Genomic DNA, 19,195 nt, shown 5'->3' with positions numbered 1-19,195 from the left:
TAAACTTTACTGAAAAATGTTATTGCTTTCTTAAATTTATACAGGGGTACCAAAAATTGCTGATCTATTTTAAGGATTTATTTTTTATAAAAACGTTGTTATTTCAAATGCTATACCCTGTATTTTTTAAATAAATCGAAGCAGATTCAAATGGTCTTGGTCCAAACTATATTGGGGTTTTGACCAGCGTTTGACCAGAGTTCAGACCAGCAATTTTTGATACCCCTGTATACATTTAAGGAAGCAATAAAAATGTTTAATAAAGTTTATTTCTCTGGCTTAAAAGTAAGCACATGAATTAATTCTGAAAAGTAACATACCCTCTATGTTACTTTTCAGAATTAATTCATGTGCTTACTTTTAAGCCATAACAAACTGTGACAAACTTTTTTATTATAATATGCATATTTAAGTATCTCAAAAACCAAAGCTTTTAAACATATTAAACCCTTATAATAAATACCTTATTTTATGCCCAAGAATCCAAAAATAAAATACCGGGTGTTCCATAAGAAAAAATATAACTTTGGTATGGATCTTCGTTCTGACACCTCCTGTACATTTGAAAATAATTTTAAATGATGCACATTGCCTCTCCACATATGCCCATAAAAATTTGTGTTTCTACATCTTTCCGTTTTCGTATATTCAAGGGAACAAAAGCCATGGCCAATACGGCCAAGCGTAACAAAATTAACCAAGCAAATCAAAACCATTGGAGCGCAACAATTAATAAAAGAGACTAAAGCAATCGGAACAGAGAACTAGAAGAAATGGGTACATACCATATGGGAAGACATCATACCAAAGAATATTTTAATCATACTAAAAAATATTTAGTGCACTTTTAAACTGTTATTACTATATTCATTTTTTTACAGATAACGAATAAGAACCAAAGAATTACCACACACCGAAAATGGCCTCAAACGACAAAATATCTCGTAGTGTTGCTTTGGAACAGACATACGTTCACGACGTTTATGAGCAATACTATGATAATCCTCGAAGTAAGCCGTGGCCGAAAATTAAAGAATTTTTATCGGGACTGGAACCGGGGTCTATTGTGTGCGATGTCGGTAAGTAAACCTTATTTATTTCAGATTTATCATTTTACAATATTAACGAATCATTCATATATACTGTATGATCGAAAAAAAACGGCGTCCAATTGGCTGGGAAATGACGATCGATGACATTTCCCATATACATTTACATTTAAAATGACAGCGATCTTCATTTCATAGCCATCGCTGGATCATACGGTATAACGAAATCGTTGCATAGACCTCCATTTTATTGTTTTTAAGAAGAATTGAATATCACTTCCGGTTGAACCTAAATCATCATCATCATTTTCAGCTTATTCAACCATTTCTAAATATGGTGTAGCCTCCCTCACGTATTTAGATGCTCTCTTTGTAATTGGACCCATTGTTGTCTATTGTTGACTACGCGGGCCCAAGATATCCCTGCTAATTTCCTAATATCATGGTCCCATCTCAAGTTCGGTCTTCTTTTAGGTCTCTTAATTCCTCGTGGGTACCATGCTGTAATTTTTGTAGTCCACCTGTTGTCCGTCCTTCTTACCAGGTGTCCTGCCCATTGCCAATTGAGAGATTTCACTCTGTGGATGACATCTATTGCCTGGGCTTTTTGTCGTATCCACTCTATTTTTTACGGTCTTTCTGGGGACAACCACCAGCATATTTCGTTCTATTAGCATTGTTCTACCTGCAGTTTCCTTATAATGCCCGTTTTAAGTGTCCAGGTTTTGCATGCATGTCATGAGTAGTAGCAAAGAATATTATAGTTAACACAATAGAAAACCCATCCCGTGTAAAATTTTTGGAACCAAAAGGAGCTCGGCTTTTTGAGCCGGGATCCATCGAGGCGCCGCAACGTTAAAAAGCGATTCCTTCCTTGTCTATGTTGCCAAATCGTACGCCAAATGCTACCGGCACACGCGGCGGCCCGACGGCGATCACCAAAGCCTTCCGTATTCCCCCGCACCTCGATGTGAAGGCTTCGTGGTGTGCTCATTTTTTATATTTTGAATTGTGGATTTTGCTTTATTATTTTGAGTTATTATATTTTGATTTAAGTTTTCGCGTTTTAAAAACATGTCGGACAATGTATGTCAATATTATAATTGCAGACTATCAAGGAGGGACAATCCTAATTTAAAAATGTTTAGGTTCCCCTATAAAAATCGAATTATATGCGAACGTTGGATTTTAAATTCGGGTAAGCAGAGGCGTGACTGAATATTATGCTGGATATCTTCTAAAAAAAATGCAAGATAAATTTAATTGTTTAGAGTGCAGTTCAAAATTTCACAACCAAGACCTTATTGCTCATCAACTTGATCCAAAAAAAACTTTTTACTGAACAAAAATTATGAGGTGGACAGACTTTTCCTAATTGTGCCATGTACAGAAATTTCGAACTTAATCCAAAAGATGTTTATTTTGTCGAAAAAATATTTTAATGAATATAAAGAACAAGAATATTTAGGTATTAAAATAAAAAGCAAAATTATTGCGAAAAGTGAGATTTCGATTTGGTTAGGTAGTAAGGAAAAAACATGCTACCCACACAAACTTTTTTTAATTGAATTATTTAATTATGATGGTGCCCGGTGGCGTAGAGGTACAGGCTCTCGTCTACCAATCTCAAGGTGTGGGTTCGAATCCCACACCCGGCATTTCATCAGCCGACTATTTTTATTAAAATAAAAATAGTTTGGGTACCTAGGTCGACTCAGCCTTTAAATGAGTACTTGGGATTCACAATCCTGAGGTAATAATAGGCGGTTGAAGCGTAGTGCTAGCCACACTACCTTCCTTGTATACCGAACGGCTCTAGTATGGCAAGCTGTAACTTGCTACTCCCAAGGCGTTAAACACTATACACAGGAGCTATTATTACTAATTATTTAATTATTACTAATATCTTCAAATTTTGCAAATGGGAAGAAGTTAAAAAAATTGACAAACAAAAACTAAAAGGTTTAAAAAACAAGTAGAATTTTAGCATATCTACCCTACAGAAATAACTATTTTACTAGTTCATTTGAGCTCGTTATTGAGATATTTTAGGGCCTTTTTTGTGATGGTTCTGCGTAAAAATAAGATTAATTTTTCATATCAACATAGGTCCAATTCCGCTTCGTAGCTACAGGGTGTTAAATCTTAATATATTTTCGATTTATTATAATTTTCTTATATTATTTCTTTCCATGTACTTTTTGGCGTTTTGAATGAAAAAAATTTTCAGGGTAATATTTACTATTACAGTTGAGGGTTGGAACCTTTGGTGTTACACAGCAAAATAAAAACACTAAATCACCACAACTGCCAGTTTATAATCATCTGCTGATGATGCTAACATGGTTAGCGAAACGCGCGTCCAGTGTAAAAGTAAAAGTGTTTTGGTGTATTGTGGTGATTTAGTGTTTTTATTTTGTAATATTTACTATAAATGCGACATATTTTAAAGCCAAAAAAGTGTGGACATATTCACCAGGGACGTGCATATGGGTTATCACTGAAATATTTTCTTAAAAAATCATGTACGCCACTGACTTTTTTTCTCTTGTTAGCGAAATAGTGTACGTAGTTTAATGCCGATTAAAAGTTCTCTCTTGATATTTTGTCGATTTCGGCCTCCTTGATGAGATAAACGCAAAACGATATCCTCATCAAAAAATATGAAAAAAAGTTCCTATAAACATGGGTATGGAATTGCATAGTTTTAGAGTTACAGGATGTTAATTTTTTTTTAAATTAGGTTTTTTGTTGTTATCTTAATAACCAATATTTTTTTATTTGAAATTGCTGTATGTTGGATTAGTTTGATGTATTATTACTAGTCGAATAATGACATAGTAATAATATTTAATTAATAATATTAAATTTATTAATTTTTTATTTTTATGTTAATTTTATTAATTATTGTGATTAATAAAATTGCGTTTATCTCATTAAGGAGGTCGAATTGGACAAAATATCAAGAGATGCCTTTTAATTGGCATTAAATGGCCTACACAGTTTTGATATAAAAAAAGTCAGAGGCGCACATGTTTTTTTGCACGTCCCTGATGAATTTATTGGCGCTTTTTTAGCATTAAAATATGTAACACTTATAGTAACTTTTACCCCAAAAATTTAATTCAAATAACTAAAAGTACTTGAAAGAAAATTATAATAAATCGAAAGATTATTAAGACTTTAACACCCAGTAGCTACGAAACAAAGCAGAATCGGACCTATGTTGATACGAAAAATAAGTCTTATTTTTATGTGAGGAATCTCCCCACAAGAGATGGCACATGTTTTTTAAAACACCCTGTATAGTACATTTTTATTCGGTTATAAAAATTAAATGTATCACACATGTTCTTTCTTTAACAGTTTTATCGAAATTCGAAAAAATTATAAATCAATGTTAATTTGTTTCAAGTTCGGTAGTTTTTAAAGAGACACCCTGTATATTTTTTTATTTTATTTGCCTTGTTATGAGCTTTCTACAAATATAATATATTTATTTTCACAAACAAGGTAAAAATGCATTTTTTAACTTTTAACATGAATAAACTTGTTTAAAAGAGTATTATTATTTTATTTTATTTAATCAGATAATTATGCTTTCCACGGTGTTATCTTAATAAACTGCACTGAAAATGAACTTGTGTAATACGGCTGTCAATACGGCTTGCATAACACGGCATAATCTATATTTATTTATAAAAATAAATATAGATTACCTAAATTATATTTTTAGAAATCCCATAGGAAGGCAAATCAAACGAAAAAATAATAAAATACTAAATAGTGAAAACATCATCTTTGTACCTCTACTCATAAATGAGAAACCCTGCAAAACACACGAAAATGGGACACTCTGTATATAGGTACTATAAATATCAAAATGAAAAATAAATAAATTTTTTTCTCCTCTATAAATCAATATATTTAAAACTTCTTTTCATTTAACTAATTTTTAGATTTGACTCGACAAATTTTTATTTTGTTTCTTTGATTGTCAAATGTTGTTATGTAGCTTTTTGTAAAAATGAGTGTTGTCTATTAAAATATGTTTAGTTTTATTTTTTTTTATTTCAAGTTAACTTGTATCAAATTTCCAAAAAAATTTTAAAGATAAATGCTAAATTCAATATAATTTTCTAACTAAATAGATGTCTTACAGTTATTGGCAACGCCGCGTCTCGTTCACAAGGGTTTCCGCACGAAATAATAAAGTTTACGTGTGCATTGATGTCTTTTGGCCGGTTCCAGCCGTCCCATTTACGTGGGTTATCTATTCGTAGTAGAATTATCTTTGGTAGTAGTATATTGGTCCAATGTGTTCTTCTTTAGATAGAGTGGTTTCTTCCATAAGTACTACATGCTAACTTAATTCTTTTGTTGATTTCTGGTAGTAGAGATTCCGAGCTGAGTATTAGTTGTCCCAAATATACAGGGTGTTTCAAAACAAATGCGAAAAACTTCAGGGGCGATCCCTTGTTCAAAATAAAGGGTAGTTTGCTTCATAAACATTGGGTCAAAAGTCAACCATTAGGGAGATATCGCGGTACAAAAATGGCGGAAAAATAATGTTTTTATTCTTTATCTTGAAAACAAAAAGAGTTAGACTAATAAAATTTTATGGGGGCATTACCGTTATGAAAACACACTTTCTGGTAATTTTTCACTTTTTTAAAATGAGTGGAACGAGTTGGAATAAACTACCCATATCATTCTTGTTAACGAAATTTAAAGAAAACTCTTATCAAACACATGCAAAAAAATTCATTTGGATAGCTTGGTTTGTTTAAACACTTTTTTATCTCTTGTGTTTCTTTGATAAAACTCGCCGATTTGAAATTAAAAAATAAAATGTAAAGCATTACATGTCAGGATAAAAAAACACTTTTAGATAAAGAATCTAGTGATAATAACGATAACAATAAGAATCTAGATAATAACGTATTGCAGTAGAGTAATGCCAATAAAATAATATTAGAAACATTCTAAAAAGTGACCGCGGCCGACTAGATTTTTTCCCCAAAAAAATAGAGCAGCCCACTAGATTCTTTATCTAAAATTGTTTTTTGTCCTGACATGTAATGCTTTACATTTTATTTTTTAATTTCAAATCGGTGAGTTTTATCAAAAAAACACAAGAGATAAAAAAGTTTCTAAACAAACTAAACTATCCAAATGCTTCCATAAAATTTCATTAGTCTATCATTTTTCGTTTTCAAGATAAACAATAAAAACATTATTTTTCCGCCATCTTTGTACCGCGATATCTCCCTAATGGTTGACTTTTGACCCAACGTTTATAAAGCAAACTACCCTTTATTTTGAACAAGGAATCACCCCCTGAAGTTTTTTGCATTTGTTTTGAAACACCCTGTATATTGCACATTTTACTTGCGTGACATTTTAGTTACACGTGATTTTTTTGGATAACTTCAAAATTCCGTCATATTGAATTTAAAGTGCTATTTTAAAGTTCTTGTCTTTCAGGTTCGATAAGAATAGACAGGGTGTCTCAGATTTTAATCGGGGAAATTTAATAGACGATAGAACTTGCAAAAATAAAACAAAAAGTTCATATCAACTTGTAAGATTTAAAGCTTCCTTTTTGAGATACAGGGTATTAAAGTTACTTAAAAAAGAAAAAAAATAAGATATTTGAAAAACTATTTAATCGATTTTGATATAACTTGACCCGTTTATAATACTTACTATAGGACTTAATTTGATGTAATTAGATTTAAGTTTAATAGCTAGGGGCGGCGGTGGGGCATCACTGTTAAATTATTTTAAAGGAAAAAATAGGCGGCACGCCACTGCTTTTTTAGAAGTTTAATATTATTTTTGGATTTAGTAATTAAAAATATTATTTTTTTGTCTCCTGACTTTTTGTCTATCATGCTTACTTCTTGCGAAAAAAATTAAATTCATTTATTACGTAAACATGTATCAGCTTCTCAAGAAAGGCCATCTCACACTTATCCACTCAGGAACGCGGAGCAAGATCTTTATCTACCTACCCCACTAATAGTTAGTTAAAAGTTCAATATTATACAACTCGAAAAAAATGCACAATCACCTGCTATTTGAAATCAAATCCATAACATCATTTTTTTCATTTCGCAAAGCATTGAACTCTTATTTATTTACTAGACAAGGCTTTCTACGCCGTAAATGAATTATATTTTGAAAATTAAATTTGATCTTGTAAACACTGGTCTAATGTTTGCTATTGCTATATTTACTAATAACATCGAAATGAAGGTGAAAATAATATTAAACTTCTAAAAAAGCAGTGGCGTGGCCTATTTTTTCCTTTAAAATAATTTAACAGTGATGCTCCACCGCCGCCCCTGGCTATTAAACTTAAATCTAATTACATCAAATTAAGTCCCATAGTAAGTATTATAAACGGGTCAAGTTATATCAAAATCGATTAAATAGTTTTTCAAATAATCTTAATTTTTTTCTTTTTTAAGTAAATTTAACCCTGTATCTCGAAAAGGAAGCTTTAAATCTTACAAGTTGATATGAACTTTTTGTTTTATTTCTGCAAGTTCTATCGTCTATTAAATTTTCCCGATTAAAATCTGAGACACCCTGTCTATTCTTATCGAACCTGAAAGAAAAGAATTTTTAAATAGCACTTTAAATTCAATATGCCGGAATTTTGAAGTTATCCAAAAAAAATCATGTGTAACTAAAATGTCACGCAACTAAAATGTGAGCCAAAACCCTTAAGCCAAAACTTGGTCAAAACCAAAGACTTTTAGACATTCTTTGGTCAAAACTTAAAGGCTGTATTCCGTTTCTTACTTTTGTTATAGTTTTGTGTTTTGTTTCCATGTTTTGCCTTAAATAAGTGCAAATATTTTAGTTTTCTGAAAATTTGGATTTTTTTGAAAAAAACCGGAAAATTTTATTAATTTTTAGTTTTAAAACATAATATCTTCATAATATCGCAACATAGACAGTAAATTAAATTTACAAGTAAGGAAACCCAGAGAAAATCCAGTAATTCTCAAAATGTAAACGAGAAATATATTTTTTTTAAATTTTCAAAGTAAAATATCTCGGTTATTTTGGACTTTCATTTAAAAACGGTAAGGAGAAAGTAGGTTTCTTTAATCGAGATCTACCAGCCCTGAAAATAATTGCAGTTATTTAAAACTCACCCTGTATATTCTAGGGAAAGAATAGAAAGAACGTAAATATACAGGGTGAGTCTTAAATAAGTGTAAATATTATTAGAAGTGGTATATTTCGACCCCAGAAACACGTTTATGAGGCTTTATTTGCGAAAAAAAATTGTAAAATTTTGAATTTTTCGAAAAAAAAAAGGATTTATTTTTAGTTAAAAACATTATTTTATTTTTTGCCATATAGTGGAGTGCCCAGAGACTTTTACCTCGGAATTCACTTACTGTGAATGTATTAATATGAAACCTTCTGTATTGTGTTTTATAGATAAAATACTTAAAATGTTTACCCATTTTTTTTTCGTTGCTTTTAATTTTTTATTTTCGTAATTTTAGTAAATCTTAATTATTTCCTTCTTAATTTTTTTATTTTTTTAATTCTCTTTCTAAGTAAATTTATTGAAGTAAATAAATCTATTGCATAAGCTATACCTATTCTGCTTATATTCTAATCATTGAAATTTTGATTCAAATCGAATTATACAGAATGGCGCGACATATACGACGCGGTTTTTGCAAGGAGAACAAAAGTTTATATTGAAGTGAAATTTTGTGAGCTTATGTAAGTCAATTTAAAGCATTTTCTAAAATTATGTAGAGTTCTATAGGGTGTCTCCAACAAAAGTTACACATCAAAGTTATGTTTTTTGCAATGGAACACCCTATATATTAATTGATTTTTCGATTCTAGTAAAAAATAAAGGTTTGTTTCATTAGAAAAGTATATGACTAAAATGTATAGTTTTTGAAATACATTCACCGGCACGAAAAATGGGTACCGTGAAACTTTGATGTATTTTGAAGTTTGATATATTTTGTTTTAATGGGCAGATTTTGATGATTTTTTAAGCAGTGTGTAGCCAAATTATTTGACTTTTTAGTATCTTTTTCTAAATTAGAAATGAAACTCACCCATCTTGAATTATACGAGGGAAATCAAAATGTTGATAATTTGGTGAAAGTTTGAAATACCCTGTGGAATATGGTAAAACCGCGAGAAATTTAAAAATAATTTTATCATCTAGATACATCCTTTCTCGATGGTTTGTTTTTTGGTTCATCTCATTAGCTTTATTTTTGTTGGAAATAATCGCTTTTGAAGAAGACACTAACATTTTTTCGTAATTTTTACATTAAGACCATGCCTTTGCTTTTGGGCCTAGTCAATACATCTAGTAAGTTCTGGTTCCGAAGCATAAGATTTGCTTTATTTAATCTTCTTCTTATAGTCCGTTAGTTAATATGTACGTTTCTTAAGTGCAATTCATTATCAATTTGAAAAGCTGGCAAACGGTGGTTCCTTAGCGATAAACTTACAATAAGCCGATGCACAGTGCTTCGTCCCATGGACAAAAATCAAAAAATAAGTTAAAATTTACTAATATCTGAATATATAATTTTATACTTATAGCAATGTTCAACCATCCTGTATATTATTTTTCATAAACAGCGTTTTTGTTAGCAAATATTTTCACTAAAAATAAATTTTGCGATCATTATCTCATCAGTGAAAAGAATAACATTCATAGTAGTTCTGTATATTATGGAGTTAAACGGGTACGTACTTAATTGAAAGCCACTATGGATATTGTTAAACAAGGTATGTACTTTAAATTTATTTCTAAACAAGTTCGTGATTGTTTAGCTTTTATTTATTTTTTAAGATGATTCTTAAAGGGGTATAAAAATTTTACGTTTTGAAACTTCAAAAAGGCATTTAAAAAAAACATATCAAAACATATCGTATTTATTGAATATTTTTGTTGCCATATTCATACACTTTTAATTTTTGTATAGTTCACCTGCGTCTGCTTGCGACGAACTTTATTTTATAATACTTTTCAGATGGAGTAAAACTGATAAGCAATGCCGATCTGGCTAATACTTGGCTTGATCATAAGGACAAGAACTCAAAATTATTTGTATTTCAAAAAATATGTTCTTATTAGATATTGATGAACCTTCCAGTCAAATGAGACACCACTTGTGCCTGAAAAAGTCCACTATGTTGGAGCGAAACGTCGCATAAAAAAAGTGTCCATCTTTCAATTTATTATAAAATCTCATACCCAAGAAAAGGAAAAAATAATATATGGATATGGTCTATTAAAGAGGTAACTATTAACATCCGAACCCCTCATACCGACAAAATGAACAGTAACAACGCGAAAAAGTAACATATTAGAAAATGATGTACAGAAATATCTTATATGTGAGGATACTTCATCTACCTGTGATTTGGATACTATAAATTTGGAAGATTCTGTCAGCAGTGATTCTCCTGAATCAGAGTAGTTACGATCTATGCATTTTGTTGTCCTAAAGTAAATTTATAGTATCTTAAGTTTTTTTTTAATTAAATATAACATTAATGTTTCTTTTCATTAAAGAAAAACATTTTTATCTTATATTAGGCTTATATTGTAGGAATCATGTTCTAATGTTATTTCAATTCTTTTTTATCACAGGAATTTATTTAATACTTACACCGTTTTCATACTATAACTTATTATTTGCTTAGATGGAACACAGCTCCAACATTATTATTATTTATAAGATTTTTTTTTCATAAACGTGGGACTAAGAACATCATCATTTAGTACAATGGGAATACTCCTCATTTGTGTCAAATAAACCTAGTTTGAATAAATTGCTTACAATAAAAGAGAAGTTTTGGATTTTTGTCCTCTAGAGCCATATGTTCGAAGCACTGTGCGATGGTCCCGATTAGAAGTTCTCATACGAAGGTTCCTGGACGTCTAGATTGACGTCTTCATGGTTGTATTTATAATTCAAAAACTACTGAGTATTCTCTATGGTATTTTAAGGTATTTTTGGAACTGGCATTTTATAGCAAATTCACTGAACTAAACAAATATAGATATATTTGACTCACCCTGTATATCTAAAAAAAATATTTTTGAAATGTCAACTACCATTAGACACATATTTTGTAAAAGGTTTGGAGTAAAAATCTCAAATAGGAATCCTGATACAGAGCTTTTGCGGAATACGGAGCCATCTTGTATGTATGCATCTATATATGCGTGTTTATTTAAATACTAAAGTGAAAGCAACGAATTTAAATGGGTAAACTTTATAATATATCTTATTAACAAAACAATGCAAAAAGTTTTATAAAAATTCGTTCACAGTAAATGAATTCCGAGATTTGTATCCCATAAGGGCTTAAAGCACTCCTCTAATATTATCTTGATAATATGGCAACATACACCGAGACACGAGGCCGATAATAGAAACAGAGACTCACCTTCTAGTCGTGGACAGATGACATTAAGAGAGTGGCTGGAAACTGGATTCAAGTGGCACAAAATAGAAAGAAATGGCTAGAGTTAAGGGAGGCTTTTGTTCAGCAGTGGAGGGTATAAGCTAAATGATGATGATGATGGAAACATAGGTGGTGGATTAAATTTAGAAGAACAAAAATCCGGTAAAATCCAGTGATTCTCAAAATTTAAGCCAAAAATATATTTTTTTAAATTTTCAAAGCAAAATAACTCTGTTATTTTGGAATTATTTGAAAAACGACTAAGAGAAAATATGTTTGCTTTATCGAGATCTACCAAAGTTCTACAAAAGTTTAATTTAATAAAATAAGGAAATTGACAGGTACTTCTGGTTGAACCGGACTGAACCGGACGTACCAAGAAACCAAAATATCGCTTGCAGTTTTTTTGGAAGAGATTTTTTTTATGAAATTATTTTAGTTAAATATCTCGAACACTGTGTGGCTCACTGTGCAATAACACCATCCGCTATTGTTTTTTTATTCAATGAAACGGTAGAGCAGATCGCTGGAATATTTGTATTGCCAACAATGAGAAAACCTCAAAGAGTCGTTGACCTAAAAATAGTCAATTTTCTTATAATCGACAATAAAATGTTAATTGTGAGAAATATTGAAATTTTTGTGTATAAAAAAAACAATACTAGATATTCTCAGATATTCTGGTGGCAAATTTCAGGAAGAGGGGATAGAAATGTTTGAACCCAAATATTTTTGACACTAAAATCACACCAAAATAAATTTAGAAACGAGAGAACCCTGTTCTAATATACAGGGTGGCGCCTCGGTTGATTATACGAAATCAGAAAGATGTAGAAACAAAATATTATTCGTCGAGTAAAAACGATATAAAAATGTGTCAAAATATTTTTTGGAGGTATAACTACATGCTATCTATACAGGATTATCAGTTAGGACTTTGGGCATGTGAAATGACTACTTACGACCTTTTTGGAGGGGACAGACATAGATAAATGCAACAAGTTTAGATTGGAAAGCCCGTAAAAATTTTAGGTCGCGAAATTATTTTGGGTCGCGACCGTTATACGCGATCTGGCGCTGCTATAGCGGTCGCTAAGAACAACGGCAAACAAAAACAGAAATAATTTTCTCTTGTCAAAGTCAGAATCTTCAAAAATCATAATATTCTTTCAAAATCTAAACCGCTCTCATTAAAGAAATTCCGAAAAGTGTTTATAGCGTCCATTTTCAAAGTAATAATTGCTATCTTGTGAGTTTAATTCAAGTTTTATTTACTCCAACCGGTGATAATTGTGAAAAAGTGGCATTAAAAACTTAAAAAGCTGTGCTGTGAACTGTGAACTGCAAAAACCATCGTGGATCGTGGCATAACGTCGGTTTCCAATATTTCATAGGTATTTCATACATGCGTCCTTATATAAAATAAAGTTTCTTGTATGCAACACACAGTCTTTTATTTATAAAATTAAACGAAAATAATAATAAATTTGAATAAACAATATTTGGCGATATAATTCCGGAAAAAGCCGAACCGCTCTGAAATTTTCAAAAGTTTTGAGTCGCGACCGTTGCTAGATTAGCGCCAAATAGTGTTTACATTGTCCTTATGGGCACTTTCCAATCTAAACTTGTTTCGTTTATCTATGGGGACAGAAATGTTTTATTCCGGAAAATGTCAAAAATCTGTCAAAGATGTATAACCATGTTTTTTTACCTTTCCTACGCGATAACTCCTAAACTAATCAACTTATTCACATACTCTTTTTTTTTAATCGATTGGGAACACATAGGCGATGATAGCTGAGGTAATTAAAGTTCCATAATGAGCGTATTTTTTTTGGAAAATGGATTAAACTTCAAACATTAACTTTATTGTATCATGGTTTTCGGTAAGCGAGAAACTTTTTTATTTGAAGGAATTTTTACATAGTATCTGCGTATGAAATAGAGAAAAGATATTGAAAAAGTTTTTAAAACTTGTTACAACCTTCTATTACTAATAGTTTTATAGTTATCCTAAATTATATATTATAGAATAGGCCGCGCGCGAGACCGATCGGCGCTCGGGCCTATGTACCGTATGATCGAAAAAAAAACGGCGTCCAGTTGGCTGGGAAATGACGATCGATGACATTTCCCATATAATTTTACATATAAAATGACAGCGATCTTCACTTCATAGCCATCGTTGACGCCGTTTTTTCTCGATCATACGGTATAACCGCCCCGAGACTCGATTTTATTTAGTGGCACGGCGGACGCGAAGTTCCGTAAGCCTATTTCTGATTATGTGCATTGTACTTGCAGTTTGAAATTTAGTAAATTCTGTACGTTATAAATTATTTAGTTATGGACTGTTTAATTTGCAGAAAAACTATAAACGAAAATGATAAATTTTTTATTAAAAATCCTACTATACGAAACCTAAAAACTATCATAAATGCTGCGGAAAAAAGGCAAGATGTCTATGTATTTATTAAAGTTTATAACCTCTTATGACCATCAAAAATCGTACATTTCTATTATTGTTTATTAAAGTTTATTTTCATTAAGGCCGACTCTGACGACCCGTATACTTGTACAAACATTTGATAGTGGGATATACTTGCCATGATGGTGTGAGTAATTCCTCGTGCAATTATTTGTCACTCGCCGCGTAGCGTGAGCGTCAATCTTGTTGCAAAAAAATGTTGTTTACAAAAATAGTATACTTGCCAAGTACGCAAATATTGGCGTACTTGCCAAGTACACGAGTCGTCAGAATCCGACTTTATATACTTTATTTTGTACGGAAAGCTTTCTGGATATGACGATTTATTTGCATATGATGCTAAATATCACAACGTTTGTTTATACAGGGTTGTTCACCACATACGACACGGAGTATTGTAACTAAACGATTAGATTTTTACAAATTGTAAGTTTTGGGTTAGTTGAACGACTATTAGAGCTACAATTTAAAAATATTTTACAAGGTACAGAGTGTCCCAAATAAGTAAAAAATATTATAGTTGTATTTTTTTAAATGGAACACCCTATATATTATTCTATTTTTGGATTCTACGTTTGAAATAAAGGTAAATTTGATTAAGGTTTATCACACTTAAACCTTACCGTTTATGAAATATTTTCAATTTTATGAAATTGCAGTAAAATGTTTAAGGCTTCATTTCTCCAAGGGTATCAAAGCTTTTAATACTAAATATTTACTGAAGATTATTTATTGATCAGATATTGTGTTGCAATAATAAAACTTTTACTACCTTATACAGAGTGTCCAAAAATTCATATTAAATAATTACTAGCTTTAAACGGCAATAACTTGTTTAATTTAAATAGAACACCCTATATATTTTAAGTGAATCAGATGCACAATGAAATTGTCTATCAAATTGTATTATACCATTTTTTACCCATCTCTTCAAGTTTTCATAGAAAATGAATTTTCTTATAATTTAGACCTCATTAATCACTATACCCATGGAATATTGACATTTTAGCTTATTTTTGAAGATGTAACAAATTTTCGAAGGGTACAGATACTAAAATTGTCGATATAGTGGCTTATTTAATTAAAAAATTAAAAATACCGTTTAAATATTTTTTTGTTAAAGAGGACCAATTAATATGATCCCAGTATTCAAACTACATTAATTGATTGTTTACGTTGATTAATCATACTTGCTCCAAATACTAAAAAACTGAATTTTGTGTGTGTATTAGACAGTGTGGTAAAAAGTAACACCTTAAATTTTATTTCATTTTTTGACGAATGCTTATTTATAAAAACATTCACGTTCATTTATAAAAACATTCACGACGTTCATTTTCATAACTTATTTTTATATTGATTTCTGGGCCAAATCCACATTTATTTAGAATACTTTATTAATTGAAACAATTTAAAAGTATGTAATTAACTAATTTTTGGTGTTTTTGGTCGAAAACTTGAAGAGATAGGTAAAAAATGGTATAATACAATTTGATAGACAATTAAGACTATTTAAATTAACCAAGTTATTGCCGTTTAAAGCTAGTAATTATTTAGTATAAATTTTTGGACACTCTGTATAAGGCAGTAAAATTATTATTATTGCAACACACTATCTAATCAATGAATAATTTTCAGTAAATATTTAGCATTAAAAACTTTGATACCCTTGGAGAAATGAAGCCTTAAAATTTTTACTGGAATTTCATAAAATTGAAAATATTTCAAAAACGGTAAGATTTAAGTGTGATAAACCTTAATCAAATTTACCTTTATTTCGATCGTAGAATCTCAAAATAGAATAATATACAGGGTGTTTACTTATTTGGGACACTCTGTATCTTGTAAAAATATTTTTAAATTGTAGCTCTAATAGTCCTTCAACGAACCCAAAACTTACAATTTGTAAAAATCTCATCGTTTAGCTACAATACTCCGTGTCGTGTGTGGTGAACAACCCTGTATAAATAATCCCAAACAAAGAAGCGACTTTTCTCAGTGATTTTACTCCGCTATATAGGTATATGGGGGGAAGCAATATGCATAATTTAAAATTATTTTCAAATGTACAGGGTGTATCAGAACTAATATCCATACCAAAGTTTTTTTTTGGAACACGCGGTATTTAATTTCATTTTTGGATTTTTGGACGTAAAGTAAAGCATTGGACGTAAAGTAAACCATATGGACATAAAGTAAAGTAAAGCAAGTTTTTGAGATATTTAGATATTTAAATATACATCCTATAATAAATCAGTTTATCAACACTTTGGGGTGCAAGGGGTATTGAAGCGATACATATAGCCTAGCTTACCCAAAAGTCAACCTCACCTTCACGTGGTGCACCCTGTTTACACAAACGAGGCTCTGACGTCCGAGTATAGGCGGTATAACCTTATACAACCCTCAGACCTACCATCTTCTGGGGAAAAGGAGTAATAAAATACACCTAGCCGGCCGAGAACGTAGCACAAGGGAACTATCGTCGCAGTCCTCACTGTGCCATAGCCATCCCGTGCTACAGTTGCAGCCAAAACTGTGCGGCAGCGTAACCGCCACAGTTAAACCTTTTCACGCAGCTTACACACAGCAATGATGGAACATTCGAGTGGGACAAAATTATCGTCCGGAGGTAAAATACCCCCTCAATCGGATCTCCGGGAGGGGGTGCCTACTCGAGCGTATCATCGGAGAAACAAAAAACATCAATGTTTCACGTTCGCGGCGTGGAACGTCCGCACTCTACTGGACAAGATAAATTCAAATCGACCAGAGAGAAGAACAGCACTGGTCTCTCAGGAACTCCACCGATTAAATATAGATGTTGCCGCTCTAAGCGAAACACGCTTTGCAGATGAAGGTAGTCTCGCTGAGGAGCATTACACCTTCTTTTGGAAAGGTCATCCCGCAACACACAGGAGAATTCATGGTGTAGGCATTGCGATCAAAAACGAAATCGCCACCAAGTTAACAGAAGTACCTATTGGTGTCTCCGAACGTCTTATGACCCTAAGGTACCCCATATCAGACAAAACTTACGTCAACATCATTAGTGCCTACGCTCCCACCCTTGACGCTAAAATTGAAGATAAGTATAAATTTTACCAAGCTTTACAAAATGCCCTTCAACGAATTCCAAAGCACGAACGAATCATCTTGCTAGGTGACTTTAATGCCCGTGTAGGCAAACAACAGGAAATATGGCCTGACGTATTGGGAAAACATGGAATGGGAAACGCAAATAGCAATGGTGAACGCTTATTAACAACATGCGCAGAGTATAATCTTTGCATCACCAATACGTGGTTCATGTTGAAGGACAAGTTTAAAGGTACCTGGAAACATCCTAGATCAGGCCACTGGCATCAATTGGACCACATAATCGTTCGAAGGACGCATCTAAAAGATGTTAGGCTCACAAAGCTAGAGTAGATGCCGAATGCGGCACTGACCACCGACTTTTAATTTCAAAAATGAAAATCCAGTTAAAAACCCAAACATCCACGCTGTAAAAAGCAAAACAACATGACCAGATTGAACGTACGGGGTCTAGAAAACAACAATACCGCCGACGCCCTCCGGGAAGCCATCAAAGAATCACTTCCACCGATAACTTCAATCTCAGTATTGGAAGCTGAACAAGGCTGGACACAATTAAGGGATGCGATTCATAAAACCAGCGAAGCAGTACTGGGAAAGTCGAACAAAAAGAAACAACCAGACTGGTTTGGCGAAAATCAACCGCATATACAGGCTTTGTTGGAACAAAAGCATAGAGCATATCAAGCCTTCACTGCAAATCCACATAATCCAAGACTGGTAGACAACTTTAAAGCAGCCAACAACACGCTTCGAAGAGAACTGCGCCAAGTAAAGGATAACTGGTGGTCACAAAAAGCGAATCAGATTCAAGAGTACGCCACGCATCACGATTATCGTAAATTCTTCGAGGCTGTAAAAGAAGTATACGGCCCAACTAAGAAGGTAAGCTGCCCAATCATGGCTCAAAATGGCGAACTTCTAAAAGAGGAAGAACAAATTAGAAATCGCTGGAAAGAACATTACAGCCATATCCTTAACCAAGAAAACAACCCAATATGGAAGCATTAAACACAATACCTCAGTATAACAGCCTCGATGTATTAGACATCCCAATAACAGAACAAGAAATAAAGACCTCCATAAAACAGCTTAAAAACAACAAATCAGCTGGCTGTGACGATATTCCGGCGGAAATCTATAAGTGTGCAAGTAAAGAACTTATTGGTCATCTTAAGGCTCTCTTTGATGTCGTATGGGAAAGCGGAGAGGTACCTCAGGATTTTCGCAATGCGAATATAGTGAATATATTTAAGAACAAAGGAAGTGCATCAGACTGCGGAAATTACCGGGGAATTTCGCTATTGGCTATCGGCGGAAAAATTCTTGCAAAAATAATGTCAAACCGCGTGCACCCACATATAGAAAAAATTCTTCCAGAATCGCAAACGGGTTTTCGTACCAACCGCGGCACCGTCGATTCCATATTTTCCATCCGTCAACTACAGGAAAAAGTAAAAGAGCAGCAGTCTAAACTTTATGTTGCATTCATCGATCTAACAAAAGCCTTCGACTCTGTGAACAGAGATGCGCTTTGGGCAATTATGGAAAAGTTCGGTGTACCCAACAAATTTCTTACAGTGTGTAAAAGCCTCCATAACAACAACAAGTCAAGAGTGTCACATCATGGATCACTGAGCGACCCATTCCTAACAAATACAGGAGTTAGGCAGGGATGTGTCTTAGCGCCTCTCCTATTCAACATATTCATGGCAGCGCTCTCCATTATAGTGGACAGCAAACTGCAGGAGAGAGGATTGGGCATTAGATACAGATATGACGGCGGTCTGTTCAACATAAAAGACTCAGGGCAAAAAACACGTACAAAATTTATCACAGAACTTCAATACGCTGACGACTGCGCTCTAGTTGCAAACACGGTACAACAATTACAAGAAATGTTGAACACATATACCTGGGCATACGAGGCTTTGGGCCTTAAGCTGAACATCGGCAAAACTAAAATCATGTGCACTCCCCCGGAAGATCACAACAATGCTATAAAAATCGGAGAAGAACTATTCGAATATGTGGCGGAATTCAATTACCTTGTCAGTTTGATTTCGGAAAA

The 19,195-nt window shown here is 32.6% G+C and overlaps 1 protein-coding gene across 1 annotated transcript in view; it reads left to right on the top strand.

The window, feature by feature from the left end:
* Window positions 1-919: 919 nt before the first annotated feature.
* LOC115890283 overlaps window positions 920-19,195 on the top strand; it is a 93,624-nt gene continuing 75,348 nt past the window's right edge. Inside the window, exon 1 of the mRNA XM_030910464.1 lies at window positions 920-1,079. Within this exon, the coding sequence (XP_030766324.1) occupies window positions 920-1,079 (160 nt within the window). The remainder of the gene's footprint in view (window positions 1,080-19,195) is intronic.

Source organism: Sitophilus oryzae, unplaced genomic scaffold (assembly GCF_002938485.1).
Source record: "Sitophilus oryzae breed Bouriz unplaced genomic scaffold, Soryzae_2.0 scaffold_1178_pilon_pilon, whole genome shotgun sequence".
In the NCBI taxonomy this organism is placed as follows: Eukaryota; Metazoa; Arthropoda; class Insecta; order Coleoptera; family Curculionidae; genus Sitophilus; species Sitophilus oryzae.
This window is presented reverse-complemented; position numbering and strand designations above follow the sequence as displayed.